The sequence below is a fragment of the Aphelocoma coerulescens genome, chromosome 26, assembly GCF_041296385.1.
Source record: "Aphelocoma coerulescens isolate FSJ_1873_10779 chromosome 26, UR_Acoe_1.0, whole genome shotgun sequence".
Taxonomy (NCBI): domain Eukaryota; kingdom Metazoa; phylum Chordata; class Aves; order Passeriformes; family Corvidae; genus Aphelocoma; species Aphelocoma coerulescens.
The window spans coordinates 5,630,339-5,650,372 of NC_091039.1; the positions used below are offsets into that span (position 1 = coordinate 5,630,339).

Below are 20,034 nucleotides of genomic sequence, written 5' to 3' on the forward strand. Positions count from 1 at the left end.
AGGGAGAAGGGGAACGGTTTGGAATCAATAAAGCTTTGGCTGTCGAGCAGAACCAATGCGCGAGTGCATCCAGAGAATAAAATGTGCCCACGTGTAACTGTGCCGTCCTCCGTGTGTCCGGCAGCTCGGGGAATCTGTCCCAAATCCTCCCCGAGGAACGGGGTGGAAAAGCGGGATGGGGATCCGAACCAACCCAAGCTCCCCTCGGCGCGGGGTTTCTGTCACTCGGTCGCTGCTTCTTCCGCCGCCAAGTCCCCAAATTGCTGCCAAATGCCACCAAAATGGTGCTGCTGGGCTGTGAGGAGCTGCCCTGGATCAGGGATCCTCCTTTTCCCATTCCCAGGGCCGTACGTGGAGCTGTTGAGGTGATTCTTGGTGGAGTTGGGATCTCCAGCTCCTTGGGGTCGGCTTCAAGCCACGTCCTGCTTCCACACCTGAGAGTCTTTGGCCTCCAAAGAGGCGTTTTGTCCAGAAAAGAAGGAAAATGGGAAATAAAAGCAACCAGACCCTTAAATCCTCTCATTCCCACTTAAATCCTCTCATTCCCACTTAAATCCTCTCATTCCCACTTAAATCCTCCCATTCCCAAGCATCGATTGCACTGGAGCTGTTTTTTACGGAGAAGCAGCATCTTCTCTGTGTCTTTAACACCTCCAGGGCCGCGATGAGAAAATCCCACTGGGCTGAAGAGAATTCAATCCAAAACGTCTCCAAGCTGATCCTTGGAGCTGATTCCAAGGGACAGGAATGGGGTATAAAAGCTTTGTTGTGCAGCATCACCCTCTTCTCTTCCCTGCTTTCCCAGGGAGGCGTCCCCGTCCACAGCTCTTAAATAAACGCAATAAACACAACAGCCACAATTCCTCTTTTTTTTCTTTTTCATTTTCTTTTTTTTTTTTTGGTGAACATAATCTGGGCTGGATGCCAAAAAAAAAAAAAAAAAAGCCAAAAAAACCGGGGAAAACTCAAAATATCTTCCAGTTGGGAATTCACATCCCCTCAGGAGCGTGAGGGAGGGGATGGCATCTGAGGGGCTGAGGGCAGGGGGGCTCTGGCAGGGAGTGGGGACCATTCTTGGGACATCAGGGGGAATTTCCTCATGGAAAGGGTGGCCAGGCTTTGGAAGGAGCTGCCCAGGGAGGTTTGGGGTCCCCCCATCCCTGGAGGTGACAAGGAAGGACTGGACGCGGCACTCAGTGCTCTGGGCTGTGGGTGACACGGTGGGGATGGCGAACAGGTTGATGATCCTGCAGCGATCCTCCAACCGAAATTCTGTGGGCACAGGGCAGGGTGGAAGGACACGATCCTGTTCGCTTCACAGGGAAAAGCCTCGCCCGCTTTTTGAAGCTTTTTGAGGTTTTTCCCAACGGCGGGGAAGCAAAAACACAAAAAAACCAGCCCGCCCGCACCACCCCCTCTCCGTTTCCGGGGCCCGCCCGCTTTCTCTCTTCCCATCGGGCGGAAGCCGCCGGCGGTGAAGCCACTTCCGGCCGCCATCTTGGCCGCGGGCCCGCTGAGGCTGCGCGCGCGCCGGGCGCCATCTTTGAGCCGGGCAGCGGGGACACGGCGGCGGCGGCCCCGGCGGATCGCGGGGACAGCGCGGCGGCGACACGGCGGCCGCCGGGGGCTCGGTAAAACTCCCTGATCGACCGTAAATAGAGCGCTTCGGAGCCCCGCGGCGGTTGTTGGGAGATGAGGGTGGGGGGGCTCCTGGCTCGGCCCCGGCTCCCCCCGGCAAGGGCCCGCAGGCCGCGCGTCCCCCCCCGCCCCGCGCTCTCCCCCCCACAGCGGGAGTGGGGCGGTGAGGGGACCCCCGGGGTGAGGTGGAATTAGCGGGATTAGGTGGGAATAAAGCCGCGGTGAGGTGGGTTTCCTGCCCGCGGGGCTTTGGGGAGGGGGGAGCTGCGTGCCCGGGGTAGGCCCGAGGCCTTTCCACAGAGCTTGGCCGCCCCCTCAGATTTGCGATCCCAGCGCAGGTGCTTTATAAATCTCCTTGTTTTCAGGTAAAACCTCGTTCCTTCCTGTTGTAGCAACGCGTCTGAGGGGCATTTCTAATGTAGTCACCTAATTGCTCCTCATTCCCCAAAAAGAACTTCATGAGCTGAGTAACTCTGGATGCACCGGGTCTGAATTCCTCCCGTAGGTTGTTAAAACAACGCAATTGGGTGACGTTTTTGGGGTTTCCTTGTTTTTTAAAGGTTGGAGCTGAGAGGTGTCTGCTTTCTGCCGTCGATTTTTGTTGTGGGAACGCCAAAAGGAGGGTTTTTTTTGTTGTTGTTGCGGTGTGTGGGGCCTCCAGGTTATTCCTAGAATTGCACTCAGCGTCACACTTCCCAAATAAAACCCGGCTTTATTTGGCTGTAAAAAAAAAAATACAATAAAAGGAGATCTCCTGGGGAATAAAGGGGTTTGGGGTTGAGTTTGGGCACACCTGAAGCAGAGCAGGTGGGCTGGAGGTGTTGCTGGATGTGTCCAGGAGTTCTCCAGGGAAATCTTGCTGGTGGTGTCACTTCCCGGCTCCAATGACGCCTTTCCAAGGGGCTGCTTCCAGGGGAAATCGAGTCCCTTTGGGATTTAATAAAACATTCAGTGAAGAGGAGGAATTGTCCCAGGAAATCGCTGCCAGGCCCTGGGGTTGAGCTCAGAAATACGAAAAAAAAAAAAATTGAGTTTATTTTATTTAATTATTTTCTTCAATTATTCCTGTCTTATCCAAGAGTGGGTGTAGCAGCTTCCCTTAGTTTGGGATTGATTCCTTGAGGAGGAAAAGCTGGTGGACAGTGGAAAAATGGCTGGAAAGGAGTTAAAATGTGTAATTCTTGGTGCTCTTCCTTCCTGATAAACGGGGGTGAATCATCAAATGTTGTTGTCAGGAATTAAAGGCACAAATGGAGCAGCAGGAAGAGGCTTTTCCAGGGGAGTCAGGGGACTTTAAACCCGAGAATTCCCCGCAGGGAGGTTCAAGAAAGCTTCTCTCGGGTGTTTTTATGTATTTTCCCTTCAAAAATATAAAGTTGGTTTTTTGGCCTGGTTTTTCCTGACCCTCAGCTACTGCATTTTTTATTTATTTGGATTTATTTTTTTTTTTTTACAAAAAAATTGGTTTGAAAATATTCTACTACAAAATTTGAAATGTGTTCTGGACAAGAAAGGGTTTAAAATTCTCGTTAATTTTAATTAATTCGAGACCTGCTGGGTGCACCAGAGTTACTCATTTTTATTTGGATTTTCTTTTTTGTTTTTGGTTTCCACCTTGACACCAGTTTAAAATGAAAGGAAAAAAGAAAAAAAAAAAGGTTTTTAATGAACCTTTTTTATAATTAAATTACCTTGATGGAGTTTAGAACTCTGAGGGGTTTTTTGGGGGAGGTTTTTTGGTTGGGTTTTTTTTTTTTCTGTTGTTGTTTATTTTAAAGCTTTGCTTTATTCCCACTCTTTAAACAAAATTCAGAGTCTGAACAGGAATGTGGGAAAAACGTGGAAGGCAAAATGCTGATGTAGTTTATAAAGGAATTAAATCTGAAGGGATTTTCTTTCCCCCCAGGGTGGTGGATGTAGGAATGTTGCATTTTAGGTGTGTCTGACTGCCTGAGGAAAGGAAATGCCACCTTCCAGACTGGGAATTCCTCCTGATTTGGGTTTGAATTCCTGCTCTCAGCCAGGAATGGCCCCTAATTCCCACGGATTTTAAGTGTTGGCTTGAGCAAACTGAAGAATTCAGGCTTGAAATTTAATTTTAACTCCCGACAGCGTTGGGAAAACACCTGGAAAAACGTTGAACTTCCACAAGAAGGAGCTCCAGGAATTTTTAGGAGTAGATTGCCAGGAATCTCCATGACCCAAAGTCTGGTTTTGAAGGTCCAAAGTGAATTAACCCCGTGGAGATGGAAGAAGGGGAGGAAACCCTGCACTTAATTCCTGTTTTATTCCCTTTGTCAAGCAGTCAAAAAAAAAAACCCCACAACTCAGTCACTAATATGAGAACCCAACTTTTCCTCTCTTTATTTTAGATTTGGGAAAATTCCCTGCCAAAAAAAAAAAAAAATCCTGGGAAAATTCACTAGTGTTTGTGTGAGTAAAAGGTTCCAAGCATTTATTCTTAACCTGTAAAGAACAATTTCACTGAGTTTTGTCCCCCCCCTCCCCTAAAGAGTCAGAAATCCTTTGCACAGAAATGTGAGAGGGGGTTAAATTTACTTTTATTTGGATTTTAGCTGGTCTGGTTGCAGGTGTGGAAAAGAAACCTAAAAATCTGGTATTTTTTTAAAATAAGAATATCCACAAGAAATGTGTGATTTCACATTCAAAAAATGCCCAACAAAACCAGTTTTTGGTGGCACCAAAAACCCAAGCAGCTGCTGAATCAGATCCAAACCATTGGATAATGATGGAGAAATGGATTAGGGAACAGCACACGATGTCAAAATTGTAAGATTTGATGGGAAAACCCAACTAATTCCCAATCCAGATTCCCAATCCGTGCAGCCATGCCGCTCCCAAAGCAACTCCCTGCTTTTCCCAAAGCTTGCTGCATCCCCGAGCTGCTCCCTGCTTTTCCTTGGATGCAATTCCTGATGAGGGCAGAGCCGTTCCCGGGGCATGGATGGGTGTGGATGGATGTGTTTGTCCCACGTGCTGTCCGTGTGTCCCCACATTGCCTCTCCCAATCATCACCTTGACCTCACCTCATCCAAAATTACGGAAATAATCTCATTTTTCTGCCCAGTTTTCTCCCAAATGAGAGACTTTGCCTGCAGTTTGATGTGGGAAATGGGCTAAAATCGCTGATTTTTGCCGGTTTTCTCCCTGACTTTGCTATCCCTCCCTCTTTTGGGGTGTGTATAAACACATTTGTGGGTTTATACACACGATTATTTGGGGGGGGTGGGTTTTGCTGTACAGGTCATAAAGACGGGGGAAGGTTTTTGTGTTTTCTTAATAGGTGAAGAAATCTTGGAAGACCCGAAATTGCAACTTACTGAATTAAATAATTAAAAAAAAAAAATAATTAAAAAAAAAAATTAGAAATTCCCCAGCTGTGGAAGATGGAGCCTCATTTTTGCAGCCACTTTGAATCCCGAGTTCATCTTTAAAAAAAAAAAGGCGCTGGGGCTTTTTAAAAATTTTTTTTGTTGGTTCTTTTTTTATGGTTCTTTTTGGTTTTTATTTTTTGGTTTTTTTTTTTTTTTGGAAGAGCTAAAATATCCCTGGCTGTCTCCAATGTGACAGTATTCCAATGGACTTGATTCCTCCATTAGTTTGTCAGATTGTTTTAAGAGCACCTCAGAGTTTGGAATTGTGGAATTGTTGGCTGAGAGGTTCCCTTGGAATTGTGAGGAGGAAAATTCTGTCTGCCCCTTTGTTATTCATTCACGGACTCCTTCGGCCTACAGGAGAAGGGAACTGCATGGCTGGGAAGATCAAAGCCTGTGCTGAACGTGGCCAGGTGGGTGAGCCCCAAAAATCCTCTGGGATTGGGAAAAAATCTGGGATGGAGCACTTGGATTCCATCGAAATGATCAGTGAGCTGTTAAAATCGATTAATGGTGATCTTTCCAATTAATTGTTAAGATGTGAAGGCTCAGTGTTGAGCTGTGATGTTATGATATGATTATTATTAATACCTAATGATTAAAGTTTAATTTCAGATGGGAAATCATCGATTATCTTAATCATAGAACGTGGAATAATACATGATAATAATCAAATATTGTCATGTTGTTGAGAGCTCAAAATTAACAATCTTTTTTTTTTTTTTTTTAGCTTGGGTCACACCCTAAAATTAAAGTTTAATTTCCAACAGGAAATAAGAAGTGATATTAATAATATAATGTGAAACAAGATGTGAAAATAACACAATATTATGGTATCATTGATGGCTCAAAATTGCACCCAATTTTTGAAGAAATTGGGTCACACCCTAGAATTAAAGTTTAATTTCAAATGGGAAATAATAGGTGATAGTATAATATCATCCTGTCATTGATAACTCAGAATGACACCCAATTTTTGAAGAAATTGGGTCACTTTTGGGTCACACCTTAAAGTTTAATTTCAAATGGGAGATAATACATTAATAATATAGTAGGAAATGATATGTGGTAATAATAGAATGTTATCATATTACTGAGAACTCCAAATTACACCCAGTTTTTGAAGAAATTGGGTTGCTTTTGGGTCACACCCTAAAATTAAAGTTTCATTTAAAGTAGGAAATAATAGATGATATTAATAATGTAAAATGTGAAATAATAGATGATAATAATAAAATATTCCTGTATCATTGATAACTCAGAATGACACCCAATTTTTGGAGAAGTGGCTCTATTTTGGGTCACACCCTAAGTTTTTCCTGCCTCAAGACACGCAGCTGTTATTGAGGTCACGGCATCGAATTTGTGCAGACAAAATTCCTGCAGTTTTGGACAAATCTGACCAAAAATCTCTGCATTTCCCAAACGACTTCATTTTAAAAACACAATTTCAGACAAATTGGGCTTCGTTTTTGTGCCCAGCTGATTTCCAGTCATTACCTCCCTCCAAAGATGAATTTGATAAATAGGAAACAACTACAAAACCAATCATTTTTATGAATGATCCCTTTCTTTTAGGGTTACTTTTAAAAAGAAGCTTTCACTGCTAAACCAGGAGAAGCCTTTGAGTGCCAGGAAGCGAAGCCAATTCTTACCCAGGCTGGAGGAAGACCCTGAGAGCAAAACCCTGAGCTTTTCCAAGGATTTCTGCAGCATGTCCAACCACGGAGACGACTGCTACTTCTTCTTCTATTCCACGTGCAACAAGGTGAGGCTGGATCTAATTCCCTTTTGCAATTCTTTTCTTCCCTTCTCCAACTTCTCAAGCCAGGAATACGATGAAACAAATTCCTCTTCATTCATTCATTCATTCATTCCTCCACTCCCAGCCCTAAAAAGGAGTTTTTAAAGCTGTCTGCTTTTCCCATCCCTGGTTTTGGTGCTGATTTTCCTGTGGATTTCAGGGAGACAGCTGTGCCTTCCGCCACTGTGAAGCCGCCCTGGGAAGCGAGACCGTCTGCACCCTGTGGCAGGAGGGGCGGTGCTTCAGGAATGTCTGCAGGTTCAGGCACATGGAAATCGACGTGAGTGTTCCCTAAAAATAACCTCTCCTCATCCCAAAACCTCGACAGCACTTCCCAGGGATTTTGAGAGGGGTGGGGAGGGGGTAAATGTGCTTTTCCGTCAGAGGTTTAGAGGGATTTTGGTTGCTAGGAGGGAGGGGGAAAAAAAAATTTTAAAAATCCATTTTTAAGGTGTTTCCCGGCAGGAAATGTTGGTGGGAAGTGCTGTTATTCCCAAAATTTTTGCCAGAGCGACCATGTGGATCCTGCTGCTTAAATGGGGTGGGAAACAGGTTATTCCTGAGAGCTGGAAAATGGCCCTGTCAGGGCTCTTCTGCCTTGAGTTTCTCCACAAAACTTTATCCTGAGCTCTTGGAATTGTACAGAAAAAAGATGGGAAGGAGCTAAAGCTCTGAAAGATAAATTCAGGTTGATTTCACCAGCAGTTGAAATCTGAACATTGAAACATTTCCCTGTGAATAATCCCATTCTTTTGGATTTTGCATTAATTTAATCCTGAATTTCTGTGTGGCAGCCTCCTGTCTTCTCCACCTGAACAACAGCAAAGCAAATCCAGATAACACCCAGTTTTTCCAGCCTAGAAAACCTCCTTTCTAAACCCTAAAACACTTCCAGTGAGAAGCTGCCCTCTGCAATGCCATTTCACCCCTTCCCTGTGGCCTGTTGGGAACCTGAGTCTGTTTGCAGATCCGAGGGAGAATTCCCTGAGCTTGGATTTGTGATTTTTCCCCTCAGAAAAAGAGGAGTGAGATCGCTTGTTACTGGGAGAACCAGCCAGGAGGCTGCCAGAAGCACAACTGTGCTTTCCACCACACCAAGGGACGTTACGTGGACGGGCTCTTCCTACCCCCGAGCAAAAGTGAGTTTTTTCCACCTCCTTTCTCCTTGAAATATTCATGAATTAATGGTGGATATTCCTTAAAATGATGTGGAGGCTCAAGGAGCTGGTGGTTTATGGCTGAAGGAGAGGTTTTGCAGGCACGGGAATGGAGGGAAATTCGGAGTTTGGAATTTTTATGCTGCTCTGTGCTTTGTGAATTTTGCTTTGCAAAGTTCCTTTCCTCCCTTCTCCTTTCATCCCTTTCTGGCTGGGGAATAAGGAACCAAATCTGGGCGTGTTTTCTTATCACATCTGCAACGTTTGGGGTCAAAGTTTGGAATTCCTGAGTCAGGTTTGATTTTGCTGTTCCAGCCACTCTTCCAAGTCCCCCCGAGGCTGCTGAGGACGAGGTGAAGATGGTGCAGATGCAGCAGAACAAACTCTCTGTGCAGTCCAACCCTTCCCCACAGCTCAGGGGGGTGATGAAAGTGGAAAACTCCGAGAATGTCCCGAGTCCCACCCATCCCCCAGTCGTCATCAACGCTGCAGATGATGATGAAGATGATGATGGTGAGAAATCTTGGAATTCTTTAGAATGTTCCTGCTTTAAATCAAAACAGAAAGCACAAAATTTGTGGATTTTGCAGTGGTTTAAGCCATAGAGAAGAGCCTCCTGAATGTTTTTATGGATTGAAATATTGGATGAACTATCTGAAAATGAAAAATCTTGGCTAAATCCCTGCTCCAGAAATGAATTAATTTGGGGTTTCATTTTCCCTTCCAGACCAGCTTTCTGAAGAAGGAGAAGAAACCAAAACCCCAGTCCAGCCACCAACCACAGAAACCCACAATGGGCTGAGGGTGATTTCCACCAGGAAATCCAATTCCAGTGCAAAGCAAGGTATTCCAAGAGCTGCAGGAGGAGGGATTGGGAGGAGAATTGGACAATGAAAAGCCAAATATTCATAAAATACAACAGAACTCAGGGATGCTGAATGGAATCCGGGAGTTCATTCCCACCTGATCGTGTTCCCCAAGCAGGGAAAATCCTTCTGGCTTGGTTTTGTGGGACAAAATAGAGTTTAAGTGGAGTTTAAAGAGTTTAAGTGGAGTTTAAAGAGTTTAAATGGAGTTTAGATGTCTGCAGATGTCCCTTCAGGCACTCTGGAAATCCATATCCAAGTGATAAAGGAATCTTTAATCCCTCTCCATGAATTAGTGCTTAAAAGTGAGGATTTTCCCCTGGAGGGTGAAAAAAAGGTGTCAGTTTTCCAAAATCCCAACTGTTCTGGGGATTTTTAACTGCTGGGGAGTGTTGACAGGGTTTATCCCAAATACTTTGGGAAGAATTGACCTCAAGTTCCTGAATTATTCTCTGCTTCCAGATGACGACTTAAATTTCGGGATAAAAACCCTGGAAGAGATCAAACTGAAGAAACTCAAGGAAAAAGCCAAAAAACAAGGTGGTGAGTTAATATCCTTAATATCCCTCCTTTCTTATCCGTCTGCCTTCTATTCATCCTTGGCTTTAATCCTGATTTTCCTTGGATAATTTGCAAGAGAAGGAATTTTTTTGGCACTCTCGGGAGCTCCTGCAGGGACAGCCTTCCATGTTTTTTGAGGGGGGGCTTACTCTGGCCTGTTTTCCCAGTCCTGCTTGGAATTCCAAGGGCAAATCCAAGGGAAATTGCTAAATATCCTGATTTTTCCATGTTTTTCCATGCAGAAGGTCCTTCAGGAGTGGCTGTGGATCCCCTCCAAGCCCGGAGCATTCCCGTGCCAGAGAAGGAAAACGTCCGGACCGTGCTGAGAACTGTGACCCTCTCCTCAAAGGAAGGTAATCCCAAATCCCAAAATTCCCATTCCATGGCTCCTAACCCAAATTATTGATCATTAGGATAATTCACACATGTGGTGCTGCCTTTTCCTGATTTGAATTTCCAAATGGTTGTGTTGGAAAAGTTTGGAATTCGTAGGTGCTGGATTTGTTTGGAATTAAAGCTCAGGAAGTTTTATCACTGAAACCATTTCTCCTCCCAGTCCTTCTTTCAGTGGTTTGGCTGCCAGAAAATGTCATTTTTTGGGATAAGAGCTGGAATTGGGATGATGCTTTTCCTGCTTTTCTGTGCACTGAAGAGATCCTTCTTTATTTTAGGGGAGGACCCTGTGATCCAGCTGAATCTTCCTGACAGACTGGGAAAAAGGAAAACCCTCACGGGTGAGAGCTTTTTGTGAAGTATTGACAGCAGAAACAGCAAATTCTCTTAGCAACCAAACACCACAAATATTAAAAAAAGAAAAAAAAATCGACCTGGGAGGATTCAGATTCCTGGGGGTTTGTTCTTAAACCCTCCAGCAGAGGAATAATTCTGAAAGAATTTCTCATTTTGTGTCTTTCTGAAGCTGGGAAAACTTTCCTTCCCCTGAGGAGGAACGTTGCTGACAGGCTGGGGAGGAAGGCAGAGCTGCAGGGAAATGCTGACAAGGCCCCAAAGAGAGGCACAGGTACCAAACACTCCTGGATTTCCCACCTGGAATTTCTCTCCAGGTTTTCTGTTGGGATTTTCTGTTCCTCCTTTCTCCTCACGGTTCTTTTTGCACCTTGGTTTGAGGGCTCCCTCTGAATCCTGCTGAGGTTCTCTCCTGTCTCGTTTCCCACACAAAATTGGGATTTCTGCCACTTTTTTAACTTTTCCTGGTTTGTTTTTTTTTTTAGTTCAAGTCCTGAAGTCCCTGAAGGAGAGGCTGGGGCTGCCCTCTGAGCAGAGCAGCACAGAGACAGGTAAAAATTGGATTTGGAATATTCCTTCCCTTTTTTTTTTCTCTTCCCAAGAACTCCCATGCAACCTTAAATTGTTAATTTTAAAGGATAACTGGCTCTGCTTTTCCAAATCCAAGTGGTTTAAAGGAGGGAGAGAAGTTTATTGTTAAGGGAATTGGGATTGTTCATCCTGGAGAGGAGAAGTTTTGGGGTGATCTCATTGTGGCCTGAAGGGAGCCTGCAGGAAAGGTGGGGAGGGAATATTTCCAAGGCATGGAGTGCCAGGACAAGGGGAATGGCTTTACACTGATGGGGAATAGGTTTAGATGGGATATTGGGATGGAATTGTTCCCTGGGAGGGTGGGGAGGAGCTGGGATGGAATTCCCAGAGAAGCTGTGGCTGCCTGTGGATTCCTGGCAGTGTCCAAGGCCAGCTTGGAGCACCCTGGGATAGTGAAAGGTGTCCCTTAAGGACCTTAAGGTCCTTCCCACCCAAACCCTCCTGTCCCAAGCTACACTGAGAGCCCTCAATCCCAAATTCCCTCGGTGCTGGGAGAAATTTTGGAGACTTTTCCCAAAATCCTTGGACTCCCTTTAACTGCCGCTTCTCGCCGGCTTTGATTTTACTGAATACAGACAAAGCTGCCAAGCCCATCGAGGAGATCCGGGTGAAAACCCTGGAGGAAATCCGTCTGGAAAGAGCCAACCAGAGGCGAGGGGAACCCCCAGCCAAAATCCCAGGAGAAGGCAGGAAAACAGAAGATCCCAACCCCGGAGCCAGATCCTCCCCGGCCATCCGCATCAAATCCCTGGCGGGAGCCCTGGCAGAGAAAAACCACAAGAGGCTGGGAGAAGAGAAGGAAAAACCCGAAGAATTCCCCAGCAAAGCCAAAGCTGAGGCTGATCCTGGAAAACAGAACATTCCTGCCCCAGCTGTGGTGGGAAGGGTGCAGCTGGCAGAGCCGGGAAGAGCCAAAGCAGCCGGAGAAGTGCGGATCAAAACCTTGGAGGAGATCAAGAGGGAGAAAGCCCTGAGGATGCAGCAGAGTGGGGAGAACGTTCCTGCTCCTCCTGCCCAGCCCGAGCCAGCCCTGAGGGGCAGGAAACTGCTCCGGGTCACCAAGGTCATAGGTGAGGAGGGAGCTGCTTCCCCTTGGGAACAAATCCCAATTGACTCAGGAATCGCTTGGAGTTTTCCTTCTGTGGGTGCTTGAAAAGTTTCAGGCTCCAGAGTTGGAAGGATCACAGGATTTTCCATGAATTCCATGAGTTTTGTGTGTTTTCCACTGGAAAATTCATTCCTTGAGGAGCTTTCAGGCTCCAGAGTTCGAAGGATCACGGGATTTTCCATGAATTTCCGTGTGTTTTCCACTGGAAAATTCATTCCTTGAGTTTTCAGGCTCCAGAGTTAAAAGGATCACGGGATTCTCCATGAATTCCATGAGTTTTGTGTGTTTTCCCCTGGAAAATTCATTTCTTGCAGATCTTTCAGGCTCCAGAGTCAGAAGGATCACGGGATTTTCCATGAATTCTATGAACTTCCTTGTGTTTTCCCCTGGAAAATTCATTCCTTGAGGAGCTTTCAGGCTCCAGAGTTCGAAGGATCACAGGATTTTCCATGAATTTCCGTGTGTTTTCCACTGGAAAATTCATTCCTTGAGTTTTCAGGCTCCAGAGTTAAAAGGATCACGGGATTCTCCATGAATTCCATGAGTTTTGTGTGTTTTCCACTGGAAAATTCATTCCTTGAGGAACTTTCAGGCTCCAGAGTCAGAAGCATCACGGGATTCTCTGTGAATTCCATGAACTTCCTTGTGTTTTCCACTGGAAAATTCACTCCTTGAGGAGCTTTCAGGCTCCAGAGATAGAAGGATCATGGGATTCTCCATGAATTCCATGAGTTTTGTGTGTTTTCCCCTGGAAAATTCATTTCTTGCAGAGCTTTCAGGCTCCAGAGATAGAAGGATCACAGGATTTTCCATGAATTCTATGAACTTCCTTGTGTTTTCCACTGGAAAATTCATTCCTTGAGGAGCTTTTAGGCTCCAGAGTTAAAAGGATCACGGGATTTTCCATGAATTTCCATGTGTTTTCCACTGGAAAATTCACTCCTTGAGTTTTCAAGCTCCAGAGTTAAAAGGATCACGGGATTTTCCATGAATTCCATGACTTTTGTGTGTTTCCCACTGGAAAATTCATTCCTTGAGGAACTTTCAGGCTCCAGAGTCAGAAGGATCACAGGATTTTCCATGAATTCTATGAACTTCCTTGTGTTTTCCACTGGAAAATTCATTCCTTGAGTTTTCAAGCTCCAGAGTTAAAAGGATCACGGGATTCTCCATGAATTCCATGAGTTTTGTGTGTTTTCCACTGGAAAATTCATTTCTTGAGGAGCTTTCAGGCTCCAGAGTTAAAAGGATCACGGGATTCTCCATGAATTCCATGAGTTTTGTGTATTTCCCACTGGAAAATTCCCTCCTTGAGGAACTTTGTAGTGTCATTCCCACCTTGCTTTTTTCTGGCCTGGCTCTGTGGGCTCTTCCCTGTGCTGGAATCCATTCCATTCCTCTTTGGAATATTTTTTGGGAAGGGTTTATCAACTCCTGAGCACGAGGGCATTAAAAATCTCATTGTTAAGATGCTTTAATCCATGGAAAAAGAGATGATGGGCCTGAGGGAGAGAGAAAATCCTGCAGGAATTGCTTCCTGTTATTAAAAATAGGGAAATAAAACCCTCCTCCAAGGTTATTTATTTCTACTCTGGACCAATTTTTTTATGTTTTCCTTGGTTTAAAGCACCTGGAAGAGAAGAAAAAATGATTGTGGAGCTGAACAAACCTTCCAACAAAGGGGTCTCTGCACCTGCTGAGGTGAGTCTGAACAGATTTAGAATGAAACCCTCAAATTCTGATCCATTTGGGCATAAAAGGACACATTTCCCAAATAATTTTGTCACATTTTCTTTCCTATTCTTTACTTTTTCCCCCTTTTCCTCATTTGGGAATTGATTAAATGCTGTCAGTTTGATGAGTAAAATTCCCAGAAAACACATCCCCCCCCTCCCTTAGGATTAATTAACTACTTAATTTGAATTCATTAATCTGATTATACCTGACAATGAATAAGAACCACAGGTGGGGAAAATATTTTTGTTTTCAGTGATTTTTTTTCCCCTGGCAAACTTTTAAAATCCCCAACTGAATATTTTAATCCCAAAAATTGGAATTTCAGAGGAAATCAGGCTCTGGGGGGGAGGAGGAGCTTGGATGGCTTTACATTCCCTGAAATCATTGGATAGGCTCCAGCCAGAGCCTCCTGCTCCATTAAAACTTGGAGGTTTTTTTGGGAATTGCAGTTTTAAAACTGCATTTTCATGGCAGGGATCTCATTTTATGCCAAAAAAAAATTGGATTTCCACGGTGCCCCATGGAACCATTTTGGAGGGATTGCCCCCCCTAAAATTCCTTAATGAATCCACAGATTTTTTTATCCCTAGATTTTTATCCTAATAACCCTCCTGGGATCTTTTTTTTTCCCCCCTCCCCTCTCTCAGAATGCAGGGAATTCTGGAGTTCAGGTGAAGAGCCTGGAGGAAATCATGTGGGAGAAACGTCAGCTGAAGCAGCGCCAGGAGGAGAAACTCCAGAAAGGGCCAATTCCAGCTGAAAAACCTGAGAAAAACAAGGAGAAAATTCCAGGATCAGGGAGCCCCGAATCTGCTGTGGGATCAGCTCATCAGCTGGGCAGGAGGAAAGTGGTGAAATTCCAGGAGGACGGAGTGGGAAACCCAGAGAAGGATCCTGCAGCGTCTCCAGGGAAAAAGGGAGCTCAGGTGGCAGAGAGGAAAGCTAAAAGTAGGTGTTGGGTGTTCCCTTAGGGAATGTTGTGGGAAAAGGGCTTGGGATTTTGGTGGGAAAACTCAGGGTGAGGGTCATTCCCAGCCTGGAATGCCAGGGAATGTGGGCAGCAGGGAGGGGGAGATGGGGAATGCTGGAGTTCCCACCAGATAAGGAAGGTTGGGAATATCTGGAGCAAATCCAGAGAAGGAATTTGCTGAAGGGATTGGAGCTCATTCCCTGTGGAGACAGGGTGGGAATGTTGGGAATGTTCAGGCTGGGGAAGAGAAGGATCCAGAGAGACTTCAGAGCCCTTTCCAGGAGATAAAGAAGCTCCAGGAGAGCTGGAGAGGGACTTGGGATGGAGGGACAGGACACAGGGAATGGCTTCCCACTGCCAGACGGCAGGGATGGGTGGGATATTGGGATGCAATTCCTCCCTGTGGTGTTGGGGAGGGAATGGGCTGGAATTCCCAGAGAATCCATGGCTGCCCCATCCCTGGGAGTGCCCAAAGCCAGGCCTGGAGCAGCCTGAGATAGGGAAAAACATCCCTGGAACACACAGGGTGACACTGGATGATCCTTAAACTCCCTCCCGCCCCAAACCATCCTGGAATTCTGGGATTATGAAGCAAACCCGATTTGCTTTTTCCACCCTGAGCTGGATCATTCCTCTCTTGCCTTCATTCCAGCCAAATCCAAGGTGTGCCTGAAGCCTCTGGATGGCAAAGCCACGGCCTCCCCCAAGCAGCCCCTGAAGAGGAAGGGTCCCGAGGGCCACCCCCCGGCCGTGGTGGCAGTGAAACCCCTCAGTGCCACCAGCGGGGACACCAAGGAGCCCTCAGCCAAGGTAAAGCCAAATTCCTGGGAAAAAACCTGGGAAAAAACCTGGGAAAAAACCTGGAAAAAACCTGGAAAAAAACCTGGAAAAAAACCTGGGAAAAAACCTGGAAAAAAACCTGGGAAAAAAACCTGGGAAAAAAACCTGGGAAAAAAACCTGGAAAAAAACCTGGAAAAAAACCTGGGAAAAAACCTGGGAAAAAAACCTGGGAAAAACCTGGGAAAAAACCTGGAAAAAACCTGGAAAAAACCTGGAAAAAACCTGGGAAAAAACCTGGGAAAAAACCTGGAAAAAACCTGGGAAAAACCTGAAAAAAACCTGGGAAAAACCTGAAAAAAACCTGGGAAAAAACCTGGAAAAAACCTGGAAAACTGGAACCTCCCCAGCTCTCTGGTGTCTTTTAACCTCCCCCCAAAAGTGTTGGGGGGAGCAGCACGTTCCTGCTTCGGAAGCATCTCCTTCGTTCCCTGCTGGGATTTGTGAAGGGTTTCATCCCTTAAAAGGGAAAAAATTCCTGGAAAAAAAAAGAAAAAAGAAAAACAAAAAGGCAGAAAATTCCTCATTTCAGGAATACCCTGGGTTCACTATGTTGGTGAAGCAGCAAAGGAAGAATCTCCTAAAATATTGCATTTTTATATGGTGACTTTTAGGGTTTATTTTCAGGGATTTTGGGGGTTCTTCTCAGTGACTTTTTTTTCAGTGACTTTGAGGTTTCTTTTCAGAGATTTTTTTAGGATTTCTTCCCAGTGACTTTTTGGGGTTTGGTGACTTTTTGGGGGGTTGTTTTCATTGACTTTGGGGGTTTCTTTTATATATTTATAAAAATTATCCTGCTCTTTCTCCTCCTCTTCCTTCCCAGGCTGTGGCTCCAGCTGCTCCAGAGGACAACCCAGGCTCCATCCCTCAGAGAGAAAATTCCCAGAGCAGGTAACAGCAATCCCAGAGTCTTTTGGGGTTTTTTTTTCAGGGACTTCGGGGTTTCTTCTCAGTGGCTTTTTGGGTTTTTTTTCAGTGACTTTGGGGTTTCTCCTCAGTGGCTTTTTTTGGTTTTTTTTCGGTGACTTTGGGGTTTCTTCTCAGTGGCTTTTTGGGGTTTTTTTTCAGTGACTTTGGGGTTTCTTCTCAGTGGCTTTTTTGGTTTTTTTTTCAGTGACTTTGGGGTTTCTTCTCAGTGGCTTTTTGGGGTTTTTTCCAGTGACTTTGAGGTTTATTTTCAGAGATTTTTTTTAGGATTTCTTCCCAGTGACTCTTTGGGGTTTGGTGACGTTTTGGGGTTTCTTTCCAGTGACTTTTTTGGGGGTTTTTCTCAGTGACTTTTTGGGGTTCTTTCCAGTGACTTTGCAGTTTCTTTTCAGTGACTTTTTGGAGGTTTTTTTTCAGTGACTTTGGAGCTTTTCTGGTGACTTTTTGGGGTTTATTTTCAGGGGCTTTGGGGTTTCTTTTTAGTGACTTTTTTTCAGGGACTTTGAGGTTCCTTTTCAGAGATTTTTGTAGGTTTTCTTCCCAGTGACTTTTTGGGGTTTGTTTTCATTGACTTTGGGGTTTCTTTTCAGTGACTTTTTGGGAGCTTTTTTCAGGGACTTTGGGGTTTCTTCTCAGTGGCTTTTTGGGGTTCTTTTCAGTGACTTTGTCAGTTTTTTTCAGTGACTTTTTTTGGGTTTTTTTTCAGTGACTTTGAGGTTTCTTTTCAGAGATTTTTTTAGGATTTCTTCCCAGTGACTCTTTGGGGTTTGGTGACTTTTTGGGGGTTGTTTTCAGTGCCTTTGGGGTTTCGTTTCAGTGACTTTTTGGGAGCTTTTTCCAGTGACTTTGCAGTTTCTTTTCAGTGACTTTGCAGTTTCTTTTCAGTGACCTTTTGGAGGTTTTTTTTCAGTGACTTTGGAGCTTTTCTGGTGACTTTTTGGGAGCTTTTTTCAGGGACTTTGGGGTTTCTTTTCAGTGACTTTTTTGGTTTTTTTTTTAGTGACTTTGAGGTTTATTTTCAGAGATTTTTTTTTAGGATTTCTTGCCAGTGACTTTTTGGGGTCTGTTTTCATTGACTTTGGGGTTTCTTTTCAGTGACTTTTTGGAGGTTTTTTTCAGTGACTTTGGAGTTTATCTGGTGACTTTTGGGGCGTTTTCCAGTGACTTTGGGGTTTATTTTCGGTGACTTTTTGGGGTGTTTTCCAGTGACTTTAGGGTTTATTTTCAGTGACTTTTTGGGGTGTTTTTCAGTGACTTTGGGGTTTCTTTTCGGTGCCTTTGGGGTTTCTTTTCGGTGCCTTTGGGGTTTCTTCTCAGCGACTTTTTGGTGTTTTTTTCCAGTGACTTTTGGGGTTCCTCTTCAGCACCCTTTTGGAATTCCATTGCCTTTTTGGAGTCTCTTTTAAATGCCTTCCTGGGATTTTTTTTTCCCAATGACTTTTTGGGTTTTCTTCTCACCCCTTCTCCCCCCAACTTCCACCTCTATCTCCTCATACCCAAACCCCCAACTGCTCCAGCTCATCCTAAACTTCCCAAACTCTAATCCCAACCTCCCAAACCCACCCCAAACACCTGGTAAACCCCACCTAAGGAACATCCCACGCTGATTTTTCCCTTTCCCTGTTTCTCCCAGCCCCAAGCTGCACGTGGGGAGCCAGGCAGATTCCCTGGCACAGTCAGAGGTGTCCGGCTCCTCCTCCTCCTCCTCCTCCCTGGAAGTTCCAGTGAAGCTGCGACGCCTCAGCTCTGCCAGCTCCACCAAACCCCCCCTGTCCGTGGAGGACGACTTTGAGAAGCTCATCTGGGAGATCTCAGGAGGAAAACTGGAAGCAGAAATCGACCTGGATCCAGGGAAAGATGAGGATGATCTCCTGCTGGAACTCTCGGAGATGATTGACAGCTGAGATGGGCAGGGTTGGGTTGGTAAAAAAAAAAACAAAAACAAAAACAAAAAAACCCCAAAAAAAAGACACAACACCAAAAAAGGAAAATTCCTTCCCCCACATCCTGTAAATGTTGTTGGATCCGTGGAGGAGATGCTTTTCCTGGCTCGAAGCACAGTTGGATTGTTAGGAATAGGCAGAATGTGCACTCAGTTATCCCGAAATTGCGGGGCCCAGTTGATCCCGAGGCTGTGCCAGCGGCTCCTCCCACACAGCAGAGGACAAAGCACTTGGAATTCTCTTGGGAGGACACAGATCCCATCTCCAGAGCCCTCCCAGTATGGGATCAAAGCTCCCACCTCCCCCTCATCCCCCTGCTGGGATTCCCTGGACAGTGAATCCCCAAAAAAGCCTGGAGTTACTATGTCAACTCTGGAATTTATGGATGGATGCTGCCTTTGGACTCGGAATCGAGGGCAACTCGGGAGAACCGGGCTGGGAGGGAGCAGCTGAGCCAGCATTTTGGACCAAACACTGCCAGGGTGAGCCTGACTTGGAATTTCCAGGGGGAATTTTTTTTCCTGCTGGCCACTGGGGATCCTGGGATGGGCAACCAAAAATTCCCTTGGCTGCCTGCAGGAATTTGGGAAAGCGAGGATTGCTTCAAGTGCCTCTGGTTCCGAGGATCCCTCCCCTGCTGAAGGACTGGAATGAGCCTTCCACATCCAGCTGGAATCATTTTTGGGAGGGAGGAAAAGCACCTGGAAGGTTCCCCTCCCCCTCCCCCTCCCCTTCCCCAGCTGTTTCCCTCTTTTCCAGCCCGCTGGAGATGGGATTTGATGGAATCCCCGTGGGTTTTTGGTTTTTTTGTTGTTTTTTTGGTTTTTTTTGTGTAAATATTTTATTCTTCCATTTTATATTTGTATGATTGTATTTAAGGGATTAAAGGTAGGCTGCTCACGCTCGTGTCTGTGCAGATCCCTCTGCTTTGCCGTGGTTTGTTGAAGGAATGGCATTCAACCCAGAGCGTTAATTACCAATTAACGAGACCCAGGAGCAGGGGGGTGCAGTTGTCCCTCTGTGCTGGACACTGCAATGTCCACTTTGGGACCATCCAGAGGGGCTTGGAGAATATCCAGGGAAGGAGAGGGAGGTGGGAAAGGCTTTGGAGAATCCTGAGGGGGGGCTCAGCCTGGAGAAAAGGGGGATCAGGGCAATTCCTGGAGCTGCAGGACGGGACAGGCGGGGGGGAATTTGGGATTTTATCCCAGGGAACAGCAGGAGGACACCGAGGGCTGGGCAGTGCTGCAATCATTGGTGGCTTCTCAGGGCTTGTGTGACCTTGTGGGGCAAATGAAGAGGAGAACTCGGGTGTCTGTGAGAGCACAAAAAGCCCCTTTGTCAAATGAAGGCAGCTCCTTTCAGCCACGGCTCCGAGCCAGGGGAACGTTTCCTTGGGTTTTTTCCCTAGGAATTGTGGCTTTTAAAACCAAATAATAACAAAAAAGCCCTAAGAATAGCAAGAAAAAAAATGCACTAACAACCTAAAATAATAACAAAACCCCCTTAATAATAGCAAGAAAAAAAAATGTATTAACAACCTAAAATAATGACAAAAATGGCAAGAAAAAATGTACTAACAACCTAAAATAATAACAAAACCCCCCTAATAATAGCAAGGAAAAAAAATGTAGTAACAACTTAAAATAATAACAAAAACCCCCTAATAATAGCAAGAAATAAAACGTACTAACAACCTAAAATAATAACAAAAAACCCCTAATAATAGCAAGAAAAAAAAATGTAGTAACA

The 20,034-nt window shown here is 45.3% G+C and overlaps 1 protein-coding gene across 6 annotated transcripts; it reads left to right on the forward strand.

Moving 5' to 3' along the window:
• The first annotated feature begins 1,524 nt into the window (after positions 1–1,524).
• ZC3H11A (zinc finger CCCH-type containing 11A) lies at positions 1,525–19,182 on the forward strand. Of its 6 annotated transcripts, none has more exons than XM_068995966.1 (18): positions 1,525–1,631; positions 3,545–5,446; positions 6,612–6,801; positions 6,998–7,117; positions 7,853–7,976; positions 8,310–8,507; positions 8,722–8,838; positions 9,323–9,403; positions 9,664–9,774; positions 10,093–10,155; positions 10,341–10,442; positions 10,654–10,719; positions 11,335–11,829; positions 13,495–13,568; positions 14,252–14,552; positions 15,227–15,384; positions 16,236–16,303; positions 17,973–19,182. In XM_068995966.1, the coding sequence occupies exons 3-18, from the start codon at positions 6,748–6,750 to the stop codon at positions 18,241–18,243; spliced, it is 2,403 nt and encodes an 800-aa protein (XP_068852067.1). In that variant the 5' UTR covers positions 1,525–1,631; positions 3,545–5,446; positions 6,612–6,747; the 3' UTR covers positions 18,244–19,182. The 6 variants fall into 6 exon arrangements, with proteins under 6 accessions (XP_068852067.1, XP_068852069.1, XP_068852070.1 ...); XM_068995968.1 differs by having other exon boundaries at positions 5,394–5,446; XM_068995967.1 differs by lacking the exon at positions 1,525–1,631 and having other exon boundaries at positions 1,645–4,071; positions 5,394–5,446.
• Positions 19,183–20,034: the final 852 nt, after the last annotated feature.

Excerpts from the sequence above, each read along its gene's own strand:
- ZC3H11A (XM_068995966.1), top strand. The coding sequence starts at position 6,748 with ATGTCCAACCACGGAGACGACTGCTACTTCTTCTTCTATTCCACGTGC. Across the intron at positions 8,839-9,322 it reads CAATTCCAGTGCAAAGCAAG|ATGACGACTTAAATTTCGGG; the intron begins GTATTCCAAGAG and ends CTCTGCTTCCAG. Across the intron at positions 14,553-15,226 it reads GGCAGAGAGGAAAGCTAAAA|CCAAATCCAAGGTGTGCCTG; the intron begins GTAGGTGTTGGG and ends CCTTCATTCCAG.